At 36.8% G+C, this 21141-nt stretch overlaps 2 protein-coding genes across 2 annotated transcripts; one reads left to right on the forward strand and one right to left on the reverse strand.

The window, feature by feature from the left end:
• The first annotated feature begins 426 nt into the window (after nucleotides 1-426).
• LOC112510526 (protein GIGANTEA-like) lies at nucleotides 427-13619 on the forward strand. The gene is made up of 15 exons (XM_025115976.1): nucleotides 427-622; nucleotides 1415-1752; nucleotides 2379-2450; nucleotides 2585-2639; nucleotides 2727-2869; nucleotides 3045-3316; nucleotides 3842-3897; nucleotides 7151-7397; nucleotides 7479-7629; nucleotides 9443-9652; nucleotides 9762-11300; nucleotides 11903-11971; nucleotides 12284-12502; nucleotides 12680-12772; nucleotides 13127-13619. The coding sequence occupies exons 2-15, from the start codon at nucleotides 1666-1668 to the stop codon at nucleotides 13394-13396; spliced, it is 3483 nt and encodes a 1160-aa protein (XP_024971744.1). The 5' UTR covers nucleotides 427-622; nucleotides 1415-1665; the 3' UTR covers nucleotides 13397-13619.
• A 313-nt stretch (nucleotides 13620-13932) lies between these two features.
• On the reverse strand, nucleotides 13933-18826 carry LOC112510267 (UDP-rhamnose/UDP-galactose transporter 6-like). The gene is made up of 6 exons (XM_025115626.1): nucleotides 18727-18826; nucleotides 17006-17242; nucleotides 16427-16611; nucleotides 16094-16294; nucleotides 15494-15655; nucleotides 13933-14562 (listed from the first exon to the last, which is right to left on the reverse strand). Exons 2-6 carry the CDS (start codon nucleotides 17133-17135, stop codon nucleotides 14233-14235), a joined length of 1008 nt encoding a protein of 335 aa, XP_024971394.1. The 5' UTR covers nucleotides 17136-17242; nucleotides 18727-18826; the 3' UTR covers nucleotides 13933-14232.
• Nucleotides 18827-21141: the final 2315 nt, after the last annotated feature.

Here is a 21141-nt window from a genome sequence, read left to right on the forward strand (position 1 = left end):
TGAAATTATAATTTAATATTAATTCAGCAAAATATCTAAAAACAGTTAAATCACATGAAAATTAATTTAAGCAAGTAAATTGCGAACCAGTCCCTTTCACTTTTCGTATTCAGAGCACTACACGAATATGCTTCGAACCTGCAACTTCTCTCCTACACCCACGTGATAACAAGGGTATAATGGGTATTTCAGGTATGTATCATGTCATAATGCATCAATGGATCATGCATGATGGACATACATAGCATGATGGACATAAGAAACCAGCTCGACGTGGCCGCCTTAAGGCGAGAGGAAAATATCGTTGCCACGTATGCAAGGTTAGATCCCTAACTTCATACACAGCACAGCTAAAGATCTCCCTTCCTCTTTCTCTCTCTAAAACTACTGATTTTCTCTCTCTAAAAACCATTTTTAAACAAATATTTCTCTCTCATCCCTTCACAAGTCTCAATCCCTTGTTTTGTTCTCAAATATTTTCCTCTAAAATCTCAAATCGTCTCGAAGTGTTTACAGTCGCCGTAAATCACAACTTCAGAGTCTGTTTCCGGCGTCCTCCGGCACACTCTCTCTCTCTCTCTCTAACTCTCACCTGCTGTGTTCCTGAAGCTTTAGAAACGAGGTACATATTTATTGAAATTTTATGTGTTTTTTTGTTTGAAATCTTATAATGATCTTCAGATTTGTTAACATAGATGCTATATTTGCATTTTTGTTGAAGATTAATATGGAATTAGTTAACTTCTCTCACTTCAACTTAGCTTACACTCAGAGGTGTGTGTGGCTGTGTGTTTTTCCTTTTATCGGGGCGTTAATAGGGAGGAGTTTCAATTAGTTGTTGATTTTTCTGTGTTGGTAAAATTAGAGGCGAGTGTAATAACTGTTTCTAATGAAGATTCTTAATTGTTTGAGTTCGGAAAACTGAATCGAGATGTGAGTTAAATTTAGACGTACTAATCGGCGTTAGTACGATTGTTTTTTAGATTTAGATTTAGATTTAGATTTTTCTGCAAGAATTTTTCCAATTGATGAGACATTTTCTTCTACATGCGAGTCTTTTATTAGTAAAATTATTATTACTATTATTATGGTAATTATTATTTATTACTGTTGTTGTTGTTTCTACTCAAATAGCAATTTACATAATCATGTTGTTATATAGAAACACAATAAGTTTGTCTGTTTTACAGAAGTGGTTTCCTTTTAAGTTGGTTCAGTATTACAATTGTGAAGGAGGATTTTGATAACTGTTTTCTTTCATAAGTTATTTTTTTCATTTTACGAAATTAAGGGAAGTAATATTTGTTGCATTTTGTCTCTTTGTTTCAACTTGGCTCTCCATTTTCAACTTATACTGTTTATTCTATTTCTGGTAAAACCTACTTTACCTGATACTGGTTATTCCATGTTACAGGCTACTTCGTAGTCTTATTCGACCGGGCAACTAAGAGAGGCAATAATTCTGTTTTAGCATTAAAGATTTTGAGTGGTTATTGGTTAACCTCAGAACTGTTGTTGTAATTGAACTGCTTAGTAGGAGACATCAGCTGGTGTATAAAATGTTGAATTACAATCTTCTCATTCTTGATTGGTAGCAGCGGAAATATTGAAGCCTGCAGCTCTCACCTTCATCTCTTCCAGCAGAAAGCCAGCAGAGCTTTTTCTATGGCTGCTACATCTGAAAGGTGGATTGATGGTCTACAATTTTCGTCACTGTTTTGGCCTCCACCTCAAGATCCAGAGCAGCGGAAGGTATTTTTAAGTTGACTGATAATTCTGGATCTAATCAATTTAGATTCTAACTTCAATAGGACTATGATGTTGAGATTGTCATACCTGCACAACTGTTTAAGTGGTTATATAAGGGGTACATGGAAAGATAATTTAAAACTTGTTGAAGAAAAACCTCTTCTCAACACCTGTATCTTGGATGGACGTGAACTTTTTACTACTTTTTCTAGTTACATGTTACTGCCTTCACTGTCCAGGGTTGCTTTCCACTACTTTGTTATGATGGTACTGAAAGTGCAACCGTGACATGGAATCTCAAGAAAGCACTTATCAGATAGAGCCTATTCATTGCTCACAATTTTGACGGTATTTTTAATATTAGTGAATTCCATGTGTTTTGAATGATGAGTATATAGTTTAGAAAATTCAGGTTGAACTATATATATCTTCATGATCCTTCCCCCACTTTCCCTCTTTTGTGATACCAACATATACATTTTTATGCGTTAAGCTCGTGCAGCATTTATCGGGTGATTGACATAATCATTTGATGTGTGGTGCCCCTTGCCTGATGCAAGTGGCCTGCAGTGGGAGACACAAGAATGTGCTTGAAGATATAACGGTTATTCAATTACTTGTGTATTCAGGCACAAATTACAGCATATGTTGATTACTTTGGTCAATTCACATCGGAACAATTTCCTGAAGATATAGCAGAGGTAGCATTTTCTTACTTCTACCATTGGACCACATTTTGTATCTAAGGGTCGATTGAGAACACACTGTGAAAAGATTCATTTATTTAAAGCACTCACACTGAAAAGATTCCTTTACTGATATGATTATTTTGCAGTTGGTTCGCCATCGTTATCCATCGAATGAGAAGCGCCTCTTTGATGATGTCTTGGGTATTGTGTTTCATTCTTGTTGATTTACAGTTTTTCATAATTGGACTTTTGTAGCATCAAGTTTTCTAATTAATCTCAACTTTCCAGCAATGTTCGTACTTCATCATCCAGAGCATGGGCATGCTGTCATTCTTCCTATAATTTCATGCATCATTGATGGTACGATGGAGTATGATAGAAGCACTCCCCCGTTTGCTTCTTTCATTTCGTTGGTCTGCCCAAGTTCTGATGTAAGGAAATTTTTTACAATCTAAGTTGGATCTCTTATATGATAGACAACTAGATCGGTTACTTGTATTGCTGTGTTGTTGAATTGCTTATATTGACTTCAGAGTTTATGATTCCATTGCATTGCGGTGAATTCTATGCTCAATAAAAATGTATAATACAGTTCCTCAAATGCAGAATGAGTATTCTGAACAATGGGCGCTGGCATGTGGAGAGATTTTACGAATATTAACCCATTACAATCGACCAATTTTCAAGATGGAGGGTCAGCATGGTGAAACAGATAGAAGCAGCAGTGGCAGCCAAGCATCTACAAGTAACTCTACAGATGGTGAATCGTCTTCACCATCTATGCAGCATGAACGGAAACCACTGAGACCTTTGTCGCCTTGGATTACTGATCTGTTGCTTGCTGCACCTCTAGGTATCAGAAGTGACTACTTCCGTTGGTAAGTGGGTGGTCAATCTCTCTTTTTTAGTGTTATCATCTTAGAAAAGACCTTCATACTCCTAGCGCAAGAAACAAAGATGCACTTTTTCAACTGATGTTATACCATGAACACCTGGAAATATGATCATTGTAGCGTCATTTTTTTCAATTTCACTTATATTCTTCAAAGCTTCTCGTACTTTGAGAATGGTTTGTGTTGGTCCTATTTTTCCCCAATCCTGAAAATGCTCTTTTGTTTTAGTATTCCACAACAGCACTTATTGTTATGGCAGAGACAAATTGCTTCCAAAGTTTAAGTATCTATAAATAGTTCATTACATGCGCTCGAAAGCGTAGTATATTGCTTTAGGGCTCAAATTTTTTGCTACATTCTTGCAACCCTTCATGTGTTATTTGATTACTTGTTACTATTACCTTGATGTCCTCATTATTTCTGTTGTTTATACCTTTTCCAACTTAGTTATCTTTTTGTGTGTTATATACTCTCAAATCCATAAGCCCATCAAACTTTCTTAATTCTTAGGTGTGGAGGTGTCATGGGAAAATATGCTGCAGGGGAACTCAAGCCACCTTCAGTTGGTAAGTGGACTAGCTTTATGTAACTGATATGTGATCTTAGTTAAACAAGAATGCTTTGATTTGGGTTATGTATTGTGTTGTAAACCAAATAGCTCAAGTCTCATGCAATCTGCAACCAAATTGAAGTCATAAATTCCCTTGGAAATAATGCAAAATAACTATTAGGCACGCCTAGTTCTTGGTGGAAAAAGATCTGCCATCTATTGGTCTACATGCACAGATTTCTCTTACAAGCAAATAAGTTCTAATGTTCGATTTCATCATATGGTTCTGGCTAACTGAAGTCCAAGATAGGAAGCTTTGTAAGATGCGTGCTCACCAGTTTACCTGCAAGAATAATGGATCAAAGTAGAATGGTTGTACCCCTAAATTCATTGGCTTCTTCATTTGTAGTGCAATTGAATTCTTGAGAAATGCTGGTCGTATTTGGTTGTGGAATTTATATATTTATGATACTGAACTGAAATCCTCAAGTTCAATCTGTCCCAAAAAAGGTCTATATGCAACTTTAAATGTGTCTCTAGATCTAACAGCTGCTTTTGTTGTAGACATAAAATTGGTAAACATGTTGAACTTTGGGAAAAGAGTCACAATATAAACATTTTGGACCTAAATAACTAAATAATCTATAACCAAACTAAACGAACCTAGTATATCCCACTCGGAAGTAGGATCTAGGAGGGATGTGATGTAACCAGTATGCAGACATGTTCTCTACCCCAAAGGTTAGAGCGGCTGTCTCCATGAAGACCTTCGGCTTGTCAGTGTGAGCGAGAAGGTAAGAAGAACAAAAACTAGTAAATAGTCAAGTATATTGAAATATAGAAAAGGCAAGGAAACACACACATCCCTCTAACTAAAAAATATATGCCACATTTTATTGTTGAAAGATACAAGGTCCGATTTCTACAATGGAGGTGGATGCTAGTTATTGAACAGGGGTAGCCTTAATTTGACTTCATCAAATATGCTTTTTTCGTAAAAAAAATTCTTCTTTCTCTGAGAGTTATGTTTCTTTTACCAAGTTCAGCTGGATGAATTTCATTGATCAAAGTGAATTTCCATGTTTTATTCTTTTGGAAGTTGCTTACCTAACTTTAGTGCTGGAAAACCAAATCTAGCTTATGATTGCACAATAAATTGTCTTACAGGCCAAGGTCATCAGGGATATGAAACTTTGAGATTCGATTTGTAAGCTAAGGTTGACATTAGAGTTTCAGAGTTTTGCATCTTACACGTAGGAGTAAAAGCATGTGAGGGTGTTTATGCTGTGTGTCAATTAATGGTTTAGGAGGAGCTACACTGAAGGTAAATGACCAATACTTGAACTTTGAAGCGTTACAAGTTCATATATTAGATATTTATTTGATGCAGTTGAAGGATTTGTGCTTTCCAGGAAGACTTGTGTTTGGAAACATGGGAAAGGGTTGGGAGCATACATATTTTCATGTCTTAGCATTAGTTGATTGATCATGTCGAATGGTTTATTTTCGGATAACTGAGAGTGTGAAGTGTCTTAGTTTGCTAATTGTTCTTTCCCGTGATATGCTTTTTTATTGGTACATCGTCTGTAAACCATGGTGCAAAACACTTTTCTATAGTAGGTTTAGGTTTAGTCTAACGAGTGAAAAGGGTAGGTTTGAATGCTTAGTGTATAGTTTTTGCTTAATATTTTGTTGTCTGATTTGTATGTGAAGTGTCTGATGGATGTAGTGACACGAATCATCACTGCTGAACGCATCTGTAATTAAGATTCTACCTAAGTAGGGCTTGTTCAATATATCTCGCGTGTTGGTAGGTCTTTTGGGGCAATTAATATTTTAGAAGATTATCAAGTCTATAGAAAAGACATTTGTTAGTTCTGTAGCCTTATTGTATGTATGTGATTGATATTGTTCGAGTCTTCTGTCTAATAACTTGGGCGTTAAGATAGTTGACTAAATCATGATGTTAGCATAGATTCTGTTTAACATGATGATGGTTTGAGTCTTCGCCTTCCCGTACCAATAAAGAATTTGCACTATTACTGGTTAAAGATGCAACGTATTTCGAACTTCCATTAGCTGTATGAAGCAGAGATCAATACGGCAAGGCATGAATTGATAAAAACCGAGGAGCTATCTTTTGTGTTAATAAGGGGAGCCAACTTTATCTAAAGCATGTATGAGGAACCAAGTACAAGTTAAAGTGACTATTAGGAGAAAATTGTTTACTTAGAAAATCATAATACATTTGCGGTAACCAACACAATTGCTCATAATATTTGGATAACATGCAAGTTCTTGTATGTATAGGGGTAATTTACTGCAAAAGGCTGGATGGGTTGGATATCAATACGGTACTTGTGAGCCAGCTTCTTAGTAGTGGGCGGAGGCAGCAAATCCTTGCGACTCTTAGGTCCTGGGGTAGGATACCTTAGGACCATGACTATATGAGCATGCAAATATTTTAAAGGCTCAGGCAGCTACTTAACTTTGCCAGTCAACGACTGAACTGTGAAACCCCAGGAAATGTATGACGTGTGCCTGTGGATGCAAGGAATTCTTATACAGCCAATCCGTCAAGGTTTAACTGGTAATCATACAGCCATTGCGAGATGACTGATATTCCCCCAGCTCAACAAACTCACTTCCTGTTTAAGAAATATTGTTGTCGAGTCTATGCTTAAGGGTATCCAATAAAGGAACTTCACACTGCCACTAAGAGTCCAAGACCCCATAGAAAATCCTTCAGTATCACTTGTATAGATTGCGCTGTTACTTTTTGCATGGGAAAGCCATTCCTAAAAATTCTCATAAGTTCTTGACTGATACCAGGCAATCCACAGGTTAGATGAATACACAACAATGTCACCAAGAGTTGAGATTTTGCAATGTACCTTGTTCCACTGTCTCTCATATTGAATGTGAATATATAAGGATTGAAGTTCAAGTTGATACTCTGCTTGTGGATATCTGGTGATAACTCATAGTTACGCCTGAAATGTTCATGAATCGTGTGATTATAGAAGTGTATGAACCTTCCATACAGTATCAGTTCTTTCAGTGAGCCTAATGTAATCAGGATAGCAGTCAAGTTTAGAAATCTCAATGCTTTTGATCAGCTTGCTGGCAAGACTTTCTTGCTAATTCTTAGGTGTTTTAAGCATTTGTTTATATACTATATGAATTGATTGTTTCATGTTCTTACCTCAGAAGTGTTGCATTATTGCTAATTGTAAAAAGGATAACACTCTTATTAATTTTATGTTCAGTCTTGGCTTCTTCTCGTGGATCTGGAAAGCATCCTCAGCTAATGCCAGCTACTCCTAGATGGGCTGTTGCTAATGGTGCTGCTGTAATATTAAGTGTATGTGACGAGGAAGTTGCTCGGTATGAGACTGCCACTCTAACTGCAGCTGCTGTTCCTGCTCTTTTACTTCCACCTCCAACAACAGCCATGGATGAGCACCTTGTTGCAGGCCTTCCTGCTTTAGAGCCGTATGCAAGATTATTCCATAGGTAATCCAGAAAAATGCTTCCTGTTTTTCTATCATAGCTCCAAACGTCATGTTTCAATCATCTTTCTTTTCCATGGTTTAGGTATTACGCTATTGCTAGTCCGAGTGCCACACAAAGGCTTCTTCTTGGACTCTTAGAAGCACCACCATCATGGGCTCCAGATGCTCTTGATGCTGCTGTTCAACTTGTCGAGCTTCTTAGAGCAGCAGAAGACTATGCATCTGGCATGAGGGTAAGTTAACTATGAAGTGTGAAGTTTAAAGCTTAAGTTGTATTTTTTTTCTCGGATTAATTAAAAGATGTCAATATCGATGCATTGTTTGCTTTGTCCTCTAATTATGTGTATAGTGTTGCTTATCTGTTGTTAGACCAAGGCCCATGCGGGTTTACCCTAGGGACACATTTCAGCATTGCAATTTCAGTACTTCCGTAGTCAAGGAATTCTATAAGTAGGGATTAGGCGGAATTTGGGATTTTGCTCAATTTGATCGAATACATTAGAATCAAGCAAGAGTCTAGGGACAGTGGCCTACCCCTCAAAAGTAGGTCAAATATGTGCTTGTTTGATGCCTGCTGCTTTGTTTTCTTGGTAAAATTTGCTTTGGTGCCTATTATTTATCTTGTTGAAACAATGGGGATACTACTTTGATCTTTACAACTTCTTTCGTCCCTAATCTCATGTGTTTGCTGTGTTTTTCTAGAGGAAACAGAGCAAGTATGTAGTTAAAAGAACTTGTGCCATTTGGTTGGCATGTAACACAAGAAGAGAGAGAAAAAGGCAAAACAATGACTTCAGCATCATGTACCTAGCAGCATTAGAGGGAAAAAATGAATGCCTTGCAGGCCCACCACCCACAAAAACTACAATGATATTTTTCATTTCAAATTCCGCAGGAAATTGCAACATTTCATTTTGTCGGAACTTTTTAATCTGAAGTTACTTATTTTCCTATTGTCATCGTTACAAATAATTGATGATATTGATTTGGTCCACAAGGTTCACATTCTCGTGTTTGAAGTTTGTTCAAGACATTTGACTAACAGCCTAACACCTTCATTGAACTATGTGCCTAGTCAAATGCTGCAAAAGCCATATGTCGAACTTTTATTTATGGGATGTCCTAATGTGTGTTTCTATCTCCTGTTTCTGTATCAAGATTATTTCCGTGACTAGAAACTAGAAAATCACTTGACTAACAGCTGATTGGCTTGCTAAACATGGCCAGGGTCACGAGCTTGCAAGTTTCTTGCAAAGCCGTAGGTTAACCTTAGTGAGGCATATGCCAATGAAACAAAAAATAGAGCTTTATTGATGTCAACCCTGCTCATGTTTCTTGCAAAGCCTTAGGTTAACCTAATTGATGGATATGCCAATCAAACAGAACTTCACAAAATCCGAAGGTATGATCTAGTGGTCAATTGGGTCTACACAAGTCTGAGGTCCAGGTAGGAGTCTGTTCCTGCTCCTTGGGGGCAACTAAAAGACTTGTTTATCAAGAACACTTTGCCGATCCAGAAAACAAAAAAACAGAGCGTCATGGTGATTGAAATTTACGGAAGGATGAGAAACAAATCGACTGCTGTTTCTGTACTTGATTTCAGTGATACAGGATATTTGAACACAAACCCATAACTCCCCCTAATAAATTTAGCTAAAACTTTGTGGAATAAATCAAATCAATAGAAGCAGCATCTTAAGTGGATCTAGTTGGTCATGGCTTTGATTCTTGTTTAACCAGGTTTAGTTAATAGCCTTTGTGGTGCATGGCCAGTTAGGCCTGGACAACCCTCTTGATTTGTTCTTTGTTAACCTTCAAAAGGCAAGCATATATGAAAGATGAGCATAGCATTATCTTTCAAGAGCAATGAGTAATTTTCATCAAGGGATAGATGTCTAGTTATAAATTCAGTTAGAATTATATCAAGTACTTAGTGCAGCCTCGGTATAATATCTGTGTTTCGGTGCATGGGATATTATCTATGGAATTTGATAAGCTGAACCACTCAACCACATACAAGTTGTAACTGATGTATCCTGTTTGTAGCTTCCCAGAAACTGGATGCATTTGCATTTCTTGCGTGCAATTGGAACAGCAATGTCCATGAGAGCAGGCATTGCAGCAGATTCAGCAGCTGCTTTACTTTTCCGGATACTCTCCCAACCTGCTTTGCTTTTTCCTCCTCTTAGACAAGTGGAAGGAGTTGAAGTCCAACGTGAGCCTATGGGTGGTTATGTTTCAAGCCATAAAAAGCAGGCATGAGATTTCATCAATTGTTTTAATGGTAGTAAACATTAGCTAATGAGTTAACTTTCTTGAGATATATACTAATCTACTGAATTGGAACGTCACATGCTATATCCAGAGACAAATGCCAGCGGCTGAAGCAACCATTGAAGCTACTGCCCAAGGGATTGCCTCGATGCTTTGTGCGCATGGACCTGAGGTTGAATGGAGGATATGCACCATATGGGAAGCTGCTTATGGCTTAATTCCTTTGAGTTCTTCTGTTATTGATCTTCCTGAAATCATTGTTGCAACCCCTTTGCAACCTCCTATTTTGTCATGGAACCTATACATACCTCTCCTTAAAGTTCTTGAGTACCTTCCTCGTGGAAGTCCATCTGAAGCTTGTCTCATGAAGATATTTGTTGCTACTGTCGAGGCAATTCTTCAACGAACATTTCCAGCAGAGTCCTTGTTTGAACAAACAAGAAAAACAAGATATGTATTTGGCTCTGCCTCCAAAAATCTAGCTGTGGCAGAGCTTCGCACTATGGTCCACTCCCTCTTTTTAGAATCATGTGCCACTGTAGAGCTCTCGTCACGACTACTTTTTGTTATATTGACTGTGTGTGTAAGTCATGAAGCACAGCTTCATGTGGGTAAGAAACCAAGAGGTGAAGATAGTTTTCCTCATGTCAATGCCAATGAGGAATCGGAAGCATCGTCTGGAAAGCAACGAAAATTGGGGGCTAAAAGAATGAATAAGCAAGGACCTGTTGCAGCTTTCGATTCTTATGTTCTAGCTGCAGTTTGTGCTCTTGCCTGTGAACTTCAGCTCTTTCCTTTGATTTCAAGAACAAGTAAGCATTCAAATTTGGAGGATGCACAGGATGTTGCAAAAGCGGCAAAGGCAGTTAAATCTTCCAATGGGTTCCAGAATAGTATTGATTCTGCAGTTAGCCATACTCGCCGGATACTGGCAATTTTAGAGGCACTTTTCTCCCTGAAGCCATCTTCTGTTGGTACCTCTTGGAGTTACAGTTCAAATGAAATAGTTGCTGCTGCTATGGTTGCAGCTCATATTTCTGAGCTTTTCAGACGATCAAAGGCTTGCATGCATGCTCTCTCGGTTTTGATGCGGTGCAAGTGGGATAAGCAAATTCACTCCACAGCGACTTCACTTTATAATTTAATTGATATTCACAGCAAAGCTGTAGCATCGATTGTCAACAAGGCAGAACCACTGGATGCCCATCTATTGCATGCACCCATCTGGAAGGACTCCCTTGTATGCTTAAATGGTAAAAGACAAAATAATTCTGCAAATGCTAGCTGCTCTGAGACGGGCCAGTCGTCAACCATGCAGTTTGATGATCCAGTCACTGCGAGAACTCTGGTTACTAGTGAGAAAGTTTCTAAGTTATGTGAGGACAGTGACAGCGGCTCTGAGAAAGGAATAACGAGCTTCCCATTCAATGCTTCAGAGTTGGCCAACTTCCTCACAATGGACAGGCATATTGGATTTAATTGTAGTGCACGGGTACTTTTGAGGTCAGTACTGACAGAGAAACAAGAATTATGTTTCTCTGTTGTTTCATTGCTCTGGCACAAGATGATTGCATCACCTGAAACACAACTTAGTGCTGAAAGCACCTCTGCACAGCAAGGATGGAGACAGGTAATCTGTCAATTTAGTACCATGTGATATTATTCTTAATGTATTTTTACTTTGATCTTACACTAAAAATCATTTCTGATACTTGTATCCAGTGGTTTTATATTGGTAGTATTTTGTGTTGGTGCTTTTTCTCAAAAAAAGCAATGACGGAAGCTTGAGATTTAAACACAATTTGGTTATTAGAGTCCTAATTACTTATCTATAAGTAGTTTCCTTCTAGCACGTCTGAATTCCATCGTGTGTCCTTCATGTGTTTTCATTATAGGTAATAGCGCTTAACTTCTTATAAGCTACGCATATATAGAATCAAAGACATTACAAAAACATATCTGGAACTCATTATTGTTTCACAACGTCTCCTGATGTGTCACTGGCAAAAAAATTTCAAAATATATACAAAACCAATAGACTAAGTAGCTCTACAAAAGATTTCCAATGTGTTCACTATATGTTTATAATGATATTGTTATTGCTATTCGTGATTCTCGTGCTGAATTTGACTAAGCAGGCTTGTTATGTGATCCTCAATTACAAAGGACTGCATATAACCTTGGTGCATTTATGCAATGTGTAGTTATGCAGCTTAATGTTTGTCTGCACAGGTGGTTGATGCACTTTGCAATGTGGTGTCAGCTTCACCAACAACAGCTGCAACTGCTATTGTTCTTCAGGTCCAGATTTTGTTAATCTTTAAAATTTTGCTTCTTAGTATTCATTGATTAGCATTTTGAAAACTTGTACTTGGCACTTTGTTGATAAACAACCAACGTGCTTGCATAAATGCAATCTACTTCAAATCACCTATAGGCCATTCCTACATAAATGGAAGATTGGAACAAAAAATGATCCTTCTTTCAGTTAATTTTATTAGAACACCTGCAAAGATTGCCAACTTGGCAATGGTAGGAGGACTAGCTGTTGCACTCATGATAAGTCATTTTATTGTTTAGTCACTTTCCTGGTTTTGCATATATGCTTGTCAGGCCGGGAGGGAATTGCAGCCTTGGATCGCTAAAGACGATGATCTTGGTCAAAAGATGTGGAGAATCAACCAGCGTATAGTGAAGTTGATTGTGGAGCTAATGAGAAATCATGACATGCGAGAGTCATTGGTGATTTTGTCCAGTGCATTAGACCTCCTCCTCCGTGCCACAGATGGCATGCTCGTCGATGGAGAAGCATGCACTTTACCCCAACTTGAGGTATCACATGATCTTCATCTCCTTATATAATTTTTGTTGAAGTATACTGCGAGTCTTTTGAGACTTCCTGCATAACTAGGAACAGTCTACAAAAGGTGAAATTGAACAAAAGTAGAACTTTGTTGTTTCAAGCAATGTGTGTTTCTATTTTCAATATTTCAAAATTATTGGTTTCAGCTCCTGGAAGCAACAGCGAGAGCAGTTCACCCGGTGCTTGAGTGGGGAGAATCTGGGTTGGCAGTTGCAGATGGCCTCTCAAATCTTCTCAAGGTAAATAGATTAATCAACTTTTATCGTTACGTTTTCTAATTACCTTTTGGTATCTGGACTGTTTCATGGGATCCATGCAAAGCATCCCATCCACATGCCAAACAAACTTTAGGTCGACCAAAATTGTGACCCCAAAGGAGTTGATAGCACCCAGTAGGATTTGAACATGAGACATCAAGTTGCCCTTTAGTTCCGCTTTAAAACATAAATGGTGAACAATGTTTGGTTTGAAAATATGTATCTGGCATCCTACAGCAAGTTAGCATTATTAGGAGTCTCTACTTGAATTTATCGTCTTGAAGGCAATGTTTATACAAAATATGGGATTCATCTAATTTTGTGTGTTTGTGACAGTGTCGTCTGCCAGCTACAGTACGTTGCCTTTCTCACCCAAGTGCTCATGTGCGCACCCTCAGTATATCGGTTCTTAGAGCTATTTTGCATGTTGGGCCGATAAAAGCAAGCGGTGAACATCGGCTGGATGGGGGGAATGGGATCGTTGAGTGGGAAGCAGACCTAGGGAAGTGTTTAACCTGGGAAGCTCATAGTCGAGTGGCTACTGGAATGCCAATCGAATATCTTGATACTGCTGCCAAGGAATTGGGGTGTCCGATAGCCATTTAATTGCTATCATTGGTTGGTTTGTACAGTGGAATATGTATGTATACAGGGGGAACCATTTATATATGATACCCTGTTGATTTATTTCTAGACTTGGTTTTATTTATAAATAGAGAGATGAACCATGCCTCTGATTTTGAGATTTGTAGATGTAATCTGATTGACGTGTTCATCTTGGATTCTTAAGGGTGCTCTTTGTTTGGACTTGATGTTATAGTTTAAAGTTGACTTGCAAATCTCATGCTGGTTTCACATCAAAAAGAACGTGAATCGTTTAGGCATATATTGAGCTACAATTTTATACCCATTGGATTGGATAAACCGATCTTGTTCCAATCCTTTCTACCCATTCACGGTCTCAACCGGTCCTCATGGCTTGAATCAATGCCTGCTTAAGGCCTTAGGATCTTCCTGAGTCCCGGTCTGATCGGGACTTGTGGGCATCTCTAACCTTAAGACTTGAAAAGGGTAGAAAATATATGATATGAGTGGCAGTCGTGCCAGAAATCCAATCATAGACATTTGATAACTAGCAATTAAAGTAAATAAAAATGATATCATATAAGATTTGCATCTCTCCTCTCCACCAATTTCTCAATCTGCCAAACATCACTACAATTTATATCCATAGGTTCTAGAAAGATATAATGAAACCTTGGGAAGCTAAGCCCTACTCCCAACCATCACGTAGATCTTCATATCAAGAGAACAAAAAGAAAAAGAAAACAAAGGATATGCAAGAATATGATAATAATTTATTTTAATGACGACATATCTTCTTCTCGTAAAAGAAAATCCGGCTATCAGCTAATAACTCTCATTCTATGCAAATAATATGTTTAGACCTTGTCGCTCGTACCTGAAGTTTCTAATCCGGACCCATGTTTCTGCGGGTTGGTTTTGGGGAGCAAATGGGCACGACGCTCTTTACCGCCAGGTTTCGACGAGGCATTCCCGTACCAAATCATGCCCACTATTGCTATGATCATTCCGATCACCACGTGAAGATTCAGCCCTTCTCTCCCGAAAAAGATGAACCCAAGAATCAAAACGAGTATGGTTTTCATATGGCCAAGGACTTGGAAGGACACAGCTGTGAATCTCCCGATGCAGATGAATTGGCTGAGGTTGGTTCCTACTGCAATTGTGCAGGATAGGAATATGAACACCTGTGCAGATATCATGTACCAGTGAATCAAATTATTCGAAGACCAACAGAAAGATTGACTTATGTCGAGATTAACAAGAAATCATGTAATTTGGAACTTTGTAACAGTCATTTTAATGACCCCACCTTCAGATAATCTGCTAAGAACAATGATAATGAATATCGTCACACAAATAACGTCTCCAACGACCATTTGAGGGTTAAAGTAGCCATTTTTATTGGAAAATATATATATAATATATATATATGTATATTGAAACCTCTCAAACTTCAATCAAAAGTGGAACTGCCTCTTTCCCTCCCTTTCTAAAGGAGTTGTTGACTTTTCATCATAGTATTTGGCTTCTCATTGCAAACTAACCATAAAAAGAAAAAAAGAAAAAAAAAACTTAAATAAATGTATGAAAGTACATTCACATTTTATCTACTTTGACATAAAGAAACACTAAAGTTTGCAAGAAATTTTGGACAAGTGGAACTTTAAATGCAAAATAACCATCTTACTTGGCAATTTTGGACAGAAATCACTCATTCATGAAGAACATAGGGTTTTCTTTTCTTTTTCAGTTTTGCAAAAATGAGGGGTTTTCCTTTCTCTTTCTTTTTTTGCATTGAAAAACCAAGTACAATGGTTGGAATAGTCAATAAAATTTTCAAATATCGGTAGTCTGTCTCTCATTCCCTCCCTGTTCTAGTTTAACTATATATGAATTATATCATTGTAGTTTTCCTTAAAAAAAATTCTTTTCTATATGTATAATGCTTTATAAACAGGACCACTCATTATGAACTTCTTAGATCTGCCACTTGCCATAACATGCATGTGTCCATAATGGAAAACAAAGATACTAGATCATATAAAGTGAAGTACCAGCATTGATGCAAGAATTTAAGTTAATGCAAGAACTGTATATAAAGTGAAGTACACTTACCACAGATGCTAGATCATATGCAAAAGCATCCACTCTCTTGTCAGTCAACCAGTAATCCAAAAAGGGACCCACTACTAGCAGAGATCCAGCCTGGATAGGTGCAGTATGTCCCAACAGATTGAAAGAACTCAACGAGTATTTCCTTTGAAGATAATGAACATACTGTACATTTCAAAATCAGATTGAGAATAAGGCAGAAGGTCCAGTTATTCCAAAGTCTTGTTCAAGAAATCAAGAACAAGCAACAGCATTAAAACTACGAACAACAAAACTTTGGTGCATGTGTGTTCCCATAATATTGTCATCAAGTGATTAACTTTTTGAACCATCCTACTTAGAATTTATTGCAAACCAACTGTCATCCTCACAAGATGCAAAAAAGAAAATAAAAACCTGTATTTTAAAAGAACGAGCGACTTTCATCAAAACAGCCAGCTGAGGTGTCTAGATCTTTATTGCAAATGCGTTTCTGTAATTTGTCCAAAGCAGCTTATTCTTACAAAGGGTACTTTTTCTTTTGCCATTTTGCAAGCTTTCACATTATTCTAATCTAAATACTCAAATTTAGATAACATTAAAATGGAGGGATAGAAAAATTACATATTGCTGGAGAGATGTAGTCCATACTGCGATAAATGCAGCAATAAAGCCTTTAGCATTAACACTCACGTCAGTAACAGTGCAGACCGCAACACCCAGAAGGACAACCAAAATACTGAGCTTTGTGTCTCTTGAATATTGAATCTTATCAAACATAACTTCAAACAAGCAGGATACAGGGATCATACTCAGCTTTGCTATCTGACATTAACAGTTGTAAATAAATCACGAAAATGAAGAGCCTTCATCCAAATTGCATGGGGTTATGTACATAGATATTTCAAAATCGTGATGGGTGATCAGGAAGGTCAAAACTAAGGAGCATTTGGGTACCTGGTAGAATCCCACTGAATTCCACATTAGACTGACATTCATTCCGACAATGGAGAAGTTGGCAAATAGGACAAACTTCAGAAGTTCAGGAGTGGGTAGATGGGATGGTTGAATGTAACCCAGCCACCTAAGAACAACAGTCATTAAGGTGGTAGTAACAAAATGCAATCCGGTTAATGTTGTCGCTGCATACAAACATAAAATTAGATAGAGTATACATATGTATATTCATGTATGTGTGAGTATGAAAAAAGCCAGTACAAATTAAACTCTGAGTTAGTTTTGAACCTAAGGCATTCAACATCAGCATTATTGAGATGCAATTACATAACCATCATTGTCCTTGTCAAGTCTGTATCCCATTGTAGCTTCTTAAAATTTCATTGCCTAGTATTCTTGCTACATCTTTTTCTTAAGGGCCCCAAATTTCTGTATCTGGCTTGGCTTTGACATTTATTAGTTATTATTACACTCAAAAGATAATTTTGGTAACTCCTGCCCCTTTTATTGTGGAAGTATAAAGGAATTTAAGAAAATACAGCACATCAGGACCAGAAAGATATAAAAAAGAAAAATTACCAAAAGTGAAACCATATGTGGCCATTAATGCTTTGTTCACAATGATGATCCCCACAGAAGTGACTATGTTGAACATCCATGCTGCAGCATCTACTGCTGCCTTCTTATCAGCCTTACTTGACGGAGGCATTTTGATTAGATTTCAGTGTTGTTCACAGGAGAAGTTTTACTCCTTGCACACCAATGATAAATCTCCGTGATCCCACATTAGCTTTCTTGTTTTTCCACGGATTTTTTCTGAAATATATCAAAAGACATGTATAATAAACAAAACAGCCTATCAAGCATTCATTTTAGTTTACGTAGATATTACCTACCCAGAAAAAGATGATGCAGTAATACAAAAACAAGAAAGGAGATGATACAGTTAACTCTAATAAATATTGCTATTCAGCTTCCATAAATGTCATTTGTTACAGAACGAGTCAAGATATTTGCAAGCAGCCCATATACAGCATGGTTACAATCAGTCACTTTTAACTATGATGGCTCTAAAAGGGAAATAACAAAATGCTGATCAAGAGAACCAAAAAAGATAGAAACGTTGAACTGAGCCTTGAAGGAAGCATTGCATACCCAGTTCCAGATTACAACTCCTAAAAGAGCAAGGTGACAGCTCTTAAAATAAGAAGAGATTTTTGACAATCTTAAACGTTAATAATTTACAAAGTATGATACCAAAAATACATTTCAACAGTGCCAGTAGATGAGATCTGTACCGAAGAAATGCTTCAATCTTCAAGTCTGAAACCATAAAATAAAATATTCCCGTTTGGGTTCTCATGCTACCTAAGCAATACTCCCATAGTCCAATCAATGTTAAGGTATTATGTTTGTGGCTTGCGGAATACAGTTGATAAGAGTGTATGGCATCAAAGTGTTAACATTTATAACTATCGGGTTTAAACAAGTTTTTCTACGGAAAAGTGCTCTATAAAAGATAAAGAAATTAAAATACTGCAGTGGGCCTCTCCCTCCCCTCCTTTCTACCCTTGGGGCTGTCAATTAGTGGGTAACAATCCTACCTTGAATGCAGGTTGTTTTATACCATGGAAACTTCAATACTTATGAGGAACTACGAAATATAAACATCAAATAGATGTAGAAACTGACCAAATGGTACACTTTACTCCTAAGATTGTGGTGCATTTCACACAAGAAGATGACAAAACTAAGAGTGCCATCAACATATGGATATTTGAGGAACTTTATCATTCACTGATTGTACACAAATTTGCAATCACCGTCGACTAGAAAATAAATTCCTGAATTTTGAGGGCATATAGTTTATCAAAAGAGTTTGACACCAATAGCAAAATACTGTGATCTCAGCTTGAAATTTCACCAAAAAAATGCAAACATTCATATAATAATAGGCCTAAAACGAAAATTACTGCAACTTCCATATGATTAGGGATGGAAGTCCGGAAACAATTCCCAGGTCGATAATGAGACTATTATGACACTAATCTACCCCTGAACCAAATATCATTCCTCACACAATTCACAACAATTACGAAAAAACTTGCAAATATAACAAATCAACAATAGAGTAACATTCAGGAAAGAAAGAACTTATATTGATCTCGTTGCAGATCCAAAATTTATGAGATCGAGAAGACTAACACTACGTAGATTCAACAAATCAAATGGCTAGGAATTTCAGATCTAGAAACACCAATTTTCGTAGTTGAAGATTTGAATTGATAAATACAACATACCTCGATGAATCCAGAAAGAAGTGACCCTCTTACACAGGTGGTGTTTGTGTGTTTGAGGGAGGGCGTGATCGGTAGGGAAGGCTTCAATCAATTAAATAATACTCAGGTGGATCAAAAACGAATTTGCTGCTAAAAACACATGAAAGGAAATGGACATACATACACATTCAAATTTACCCAATTTATGTTTCAATCATTTATTTACGATTTACAATTTACAATAACATGTATTTTTTTATTATCCTCGATATCTAACATGATATGATATGTGAGCCGACTAATTCCAAAACTATAACTTGTTTTGTAGATAGTCCGGAGTCATCGTATTTGAACCTTCATGACCACAAGGGGATTTATATTTCTCCTTAGATTTAAACATGGAACCTCCATATACTTTTGACCTTTGGAATCAAGCTTAAACCAATCAGGCATCACATTTGTGGTTAAATACCGAAATATTTGAAACAACACAATTGTTGGAAATGTTCCAAATTTTTGTAGCTTTAATAAACCAAGGGAATCTATTATTCGTTATTAAATTTATGAAATATTTTATCGTATTAATAGGTTCAATGCTTATATTATATTTGAACATGTTTATCGGTTATTATAAGTTAGTTTTATAAAGTTTAAACGAACTAATAAGTTGTAAAATATAATGAAAATATTGTATCAATATACTCGTTATTGAAGTTTTGAATAAAAATGAAAGGTTAGAATATTTGAAAAAGAATATATATATATATATATATATATATATAGAGAGAGAGAGAGAGAGAGGGGGGGGTGATTTCAAAAAGTGAAAAACTTATGAACACCATGGTAATACTGCCCCTTTAGACAAATAAGCCTGTCGTATTGGTATAGTAAGTACTGATGAAAGTATGAATCAGTAATTCATCTATGTCGGGAAATGAGGGGCTGTCAACTACAGGGGTAGGGCTGCCTCAGCATTGGTTTCAAAAATAAATTATATGATGGTAAAATCCCTTAAATGCCTGTCTCATGCTGAATGTGAAAGTAAACATGCACTTGTACCACTCATAGCATGGGTTTTGTAGCTGAATTCATCTGGATGGTATGCACATGTACATACTGATGTGAGTATGTACTATGCATTTTGATTTACGGAAAGTGTGTACTTGAATGAAGCACATGAATTCGTTTCATATAGCTCACTTATAAGGCAAATGTGGGGGCCCAATTGACTGGTCACAAGTGTGTGTGTGTGTGTGTGTGACAATAAGTGTGTTCAACCGTTGCAACGAGTGTTTGGCATTTTATTGATTTTGATGCGTACATTGTTATTTTCGATTGTGTTTTAAATGAAATATTTAAACATGTATTAATGTGTTAGACATAATTCACTAGACCTTAACTGAAAACATTTTCAGGGAAGTACCACGTCGAGAGCTCTAGCAAGGTCAAGAGGAAAGTGTGAGCTGGAGTTTTGAAGGGAATGCACTTTCTTCTAGTTATATAGTCGCCTAGAATTTATTCCTAGTTTTGTAATAAATCTCAGCAGTGTACTTTATTTCCGCTGCAACTCTTGAGATCAAGTTGAATTGTAGACTTATAATTCTGATGTTGTCGCACAATGTTTGATGATGGTGTTTCTTGATCATGATTTTTATGAAATATTTTTTTTAATCACTTATAAACAGAACTGTAACATTATATACGTGAAAAAAATATATGAAAAAAATAAAAAGATTTTATTATTTAAAAGAAAAAAATCATGGTAAAAAGATCAAATGGCCCCTCACGTGAAGGGCGCATGACTAACTTACAGGATACTTCATTAACGTTGTTAACTAAAGGAACATTTTCGACATGTGAAACACGAAATAAGGACCATCGACATAAATGAATTTTAGGGAGCAAAACCAAAAGGCAAACAAAACATAGGGACCGAGAGTGTAATTCACTCTTTACTTTTATCGTTTTTGAGAGGAATGACCCTGTATTTTCAACAACATGATAATAATCTTGTAACGTCCCAACAACGTGATAACCTGATAATTTTGATTCAGCTTAAAATCACGATGGAAGTTACAGTAGCCCACAACTTTAAATTTATAGTAAGCTCACTAATCTGCCTTTTCTATCTACATGGGACAGTTTGTTACATTTTTGATATTGTTCCTAGTTATTTAACAGAAAAAACCATGGTAAAAAGATCAAATCGTCCTTCATGTGAACCGAGCATGACTAACTTAAAAGGGTACTTCATTAACGTTGTTAACTTGAGAATATTTTTGGTATGTAAAACAGGAAATAAGAACCTCTGATGTAAATGAATTTTAAAGAGCAAAACCAACAAGCAGATAAAACATAGGGACCAAGAATGTAATTTCCTTTTACTTTCTATCCTTTTGAAAGGAATGGTTTTGTATTTTTCATCTCTTTCATCAA

This window comes from Cynara cardunculus (assembly GCF_001531365.2).
Source record: "Cynara cardunculus var. scolymus isolate 2C chromosome LG 3, CcrdV1, whole genome shotgun sequence".
Taxonomy (NCBI): domain Eukaryota; kingdom Viridiplantae; phylum Streptophyta; class Magnoliopsida; order Asterales; family Asteraceae; genus Cynara; species Cynara cardunculus.

What these genes read in the sequence shown, in the direction of transcription:
- LOC112510526 (XM_025115976.1), top strand. Translation starts at nt 1,666, where the DNA reads ATGGCTGCTACATCTGAAAGGTGGATTGATGGTCTACAATTTTCGTCA. An exon ending in AGAAGTGACTACTTCCGTTG is followed by an intron (nt 3,317 to 3,841) that starts GTAAGTGGGTGG and finishes CTTAATTCTTAG; the next exon opens with GTGTGGAGGTGTCATGGGAA. An exon ending in CACAGCAAGGATGGAGACAG is followed by an intron (nt 11,301 to 11,902) that starts GTAATCTGTCAA and finishes TTGTCTGCACAG; the next exon opens with GTGGTTGATGCACTTTGCAA.
- LOC112510267 (XM_025115626.1), bottom strand. Translation starts at nt 17,135, where the DNA reads ATGCCTCCGTCAAGTAAGGCTGATAAGAAGGCAGCAGTAGATGCTGCA. An exon ending in ATTCAGTGGGATTCTACCAG is followed by an intron (nt 16,295 to 16,426) that starts GTACCCAAATGC and finishes TGTTAATGTCAG; the next exon opens with ATAGCAAAGCTGAGTATGAT. An exon ending in CATATGATCTAGCATCTGTG is followed by an intron (nt 14,563 to 15,493) that starts GTAAGTGTACTT and finishes ATATCTGCACAG; the next exon opens with GTGTTCATATTCCTATCCTG.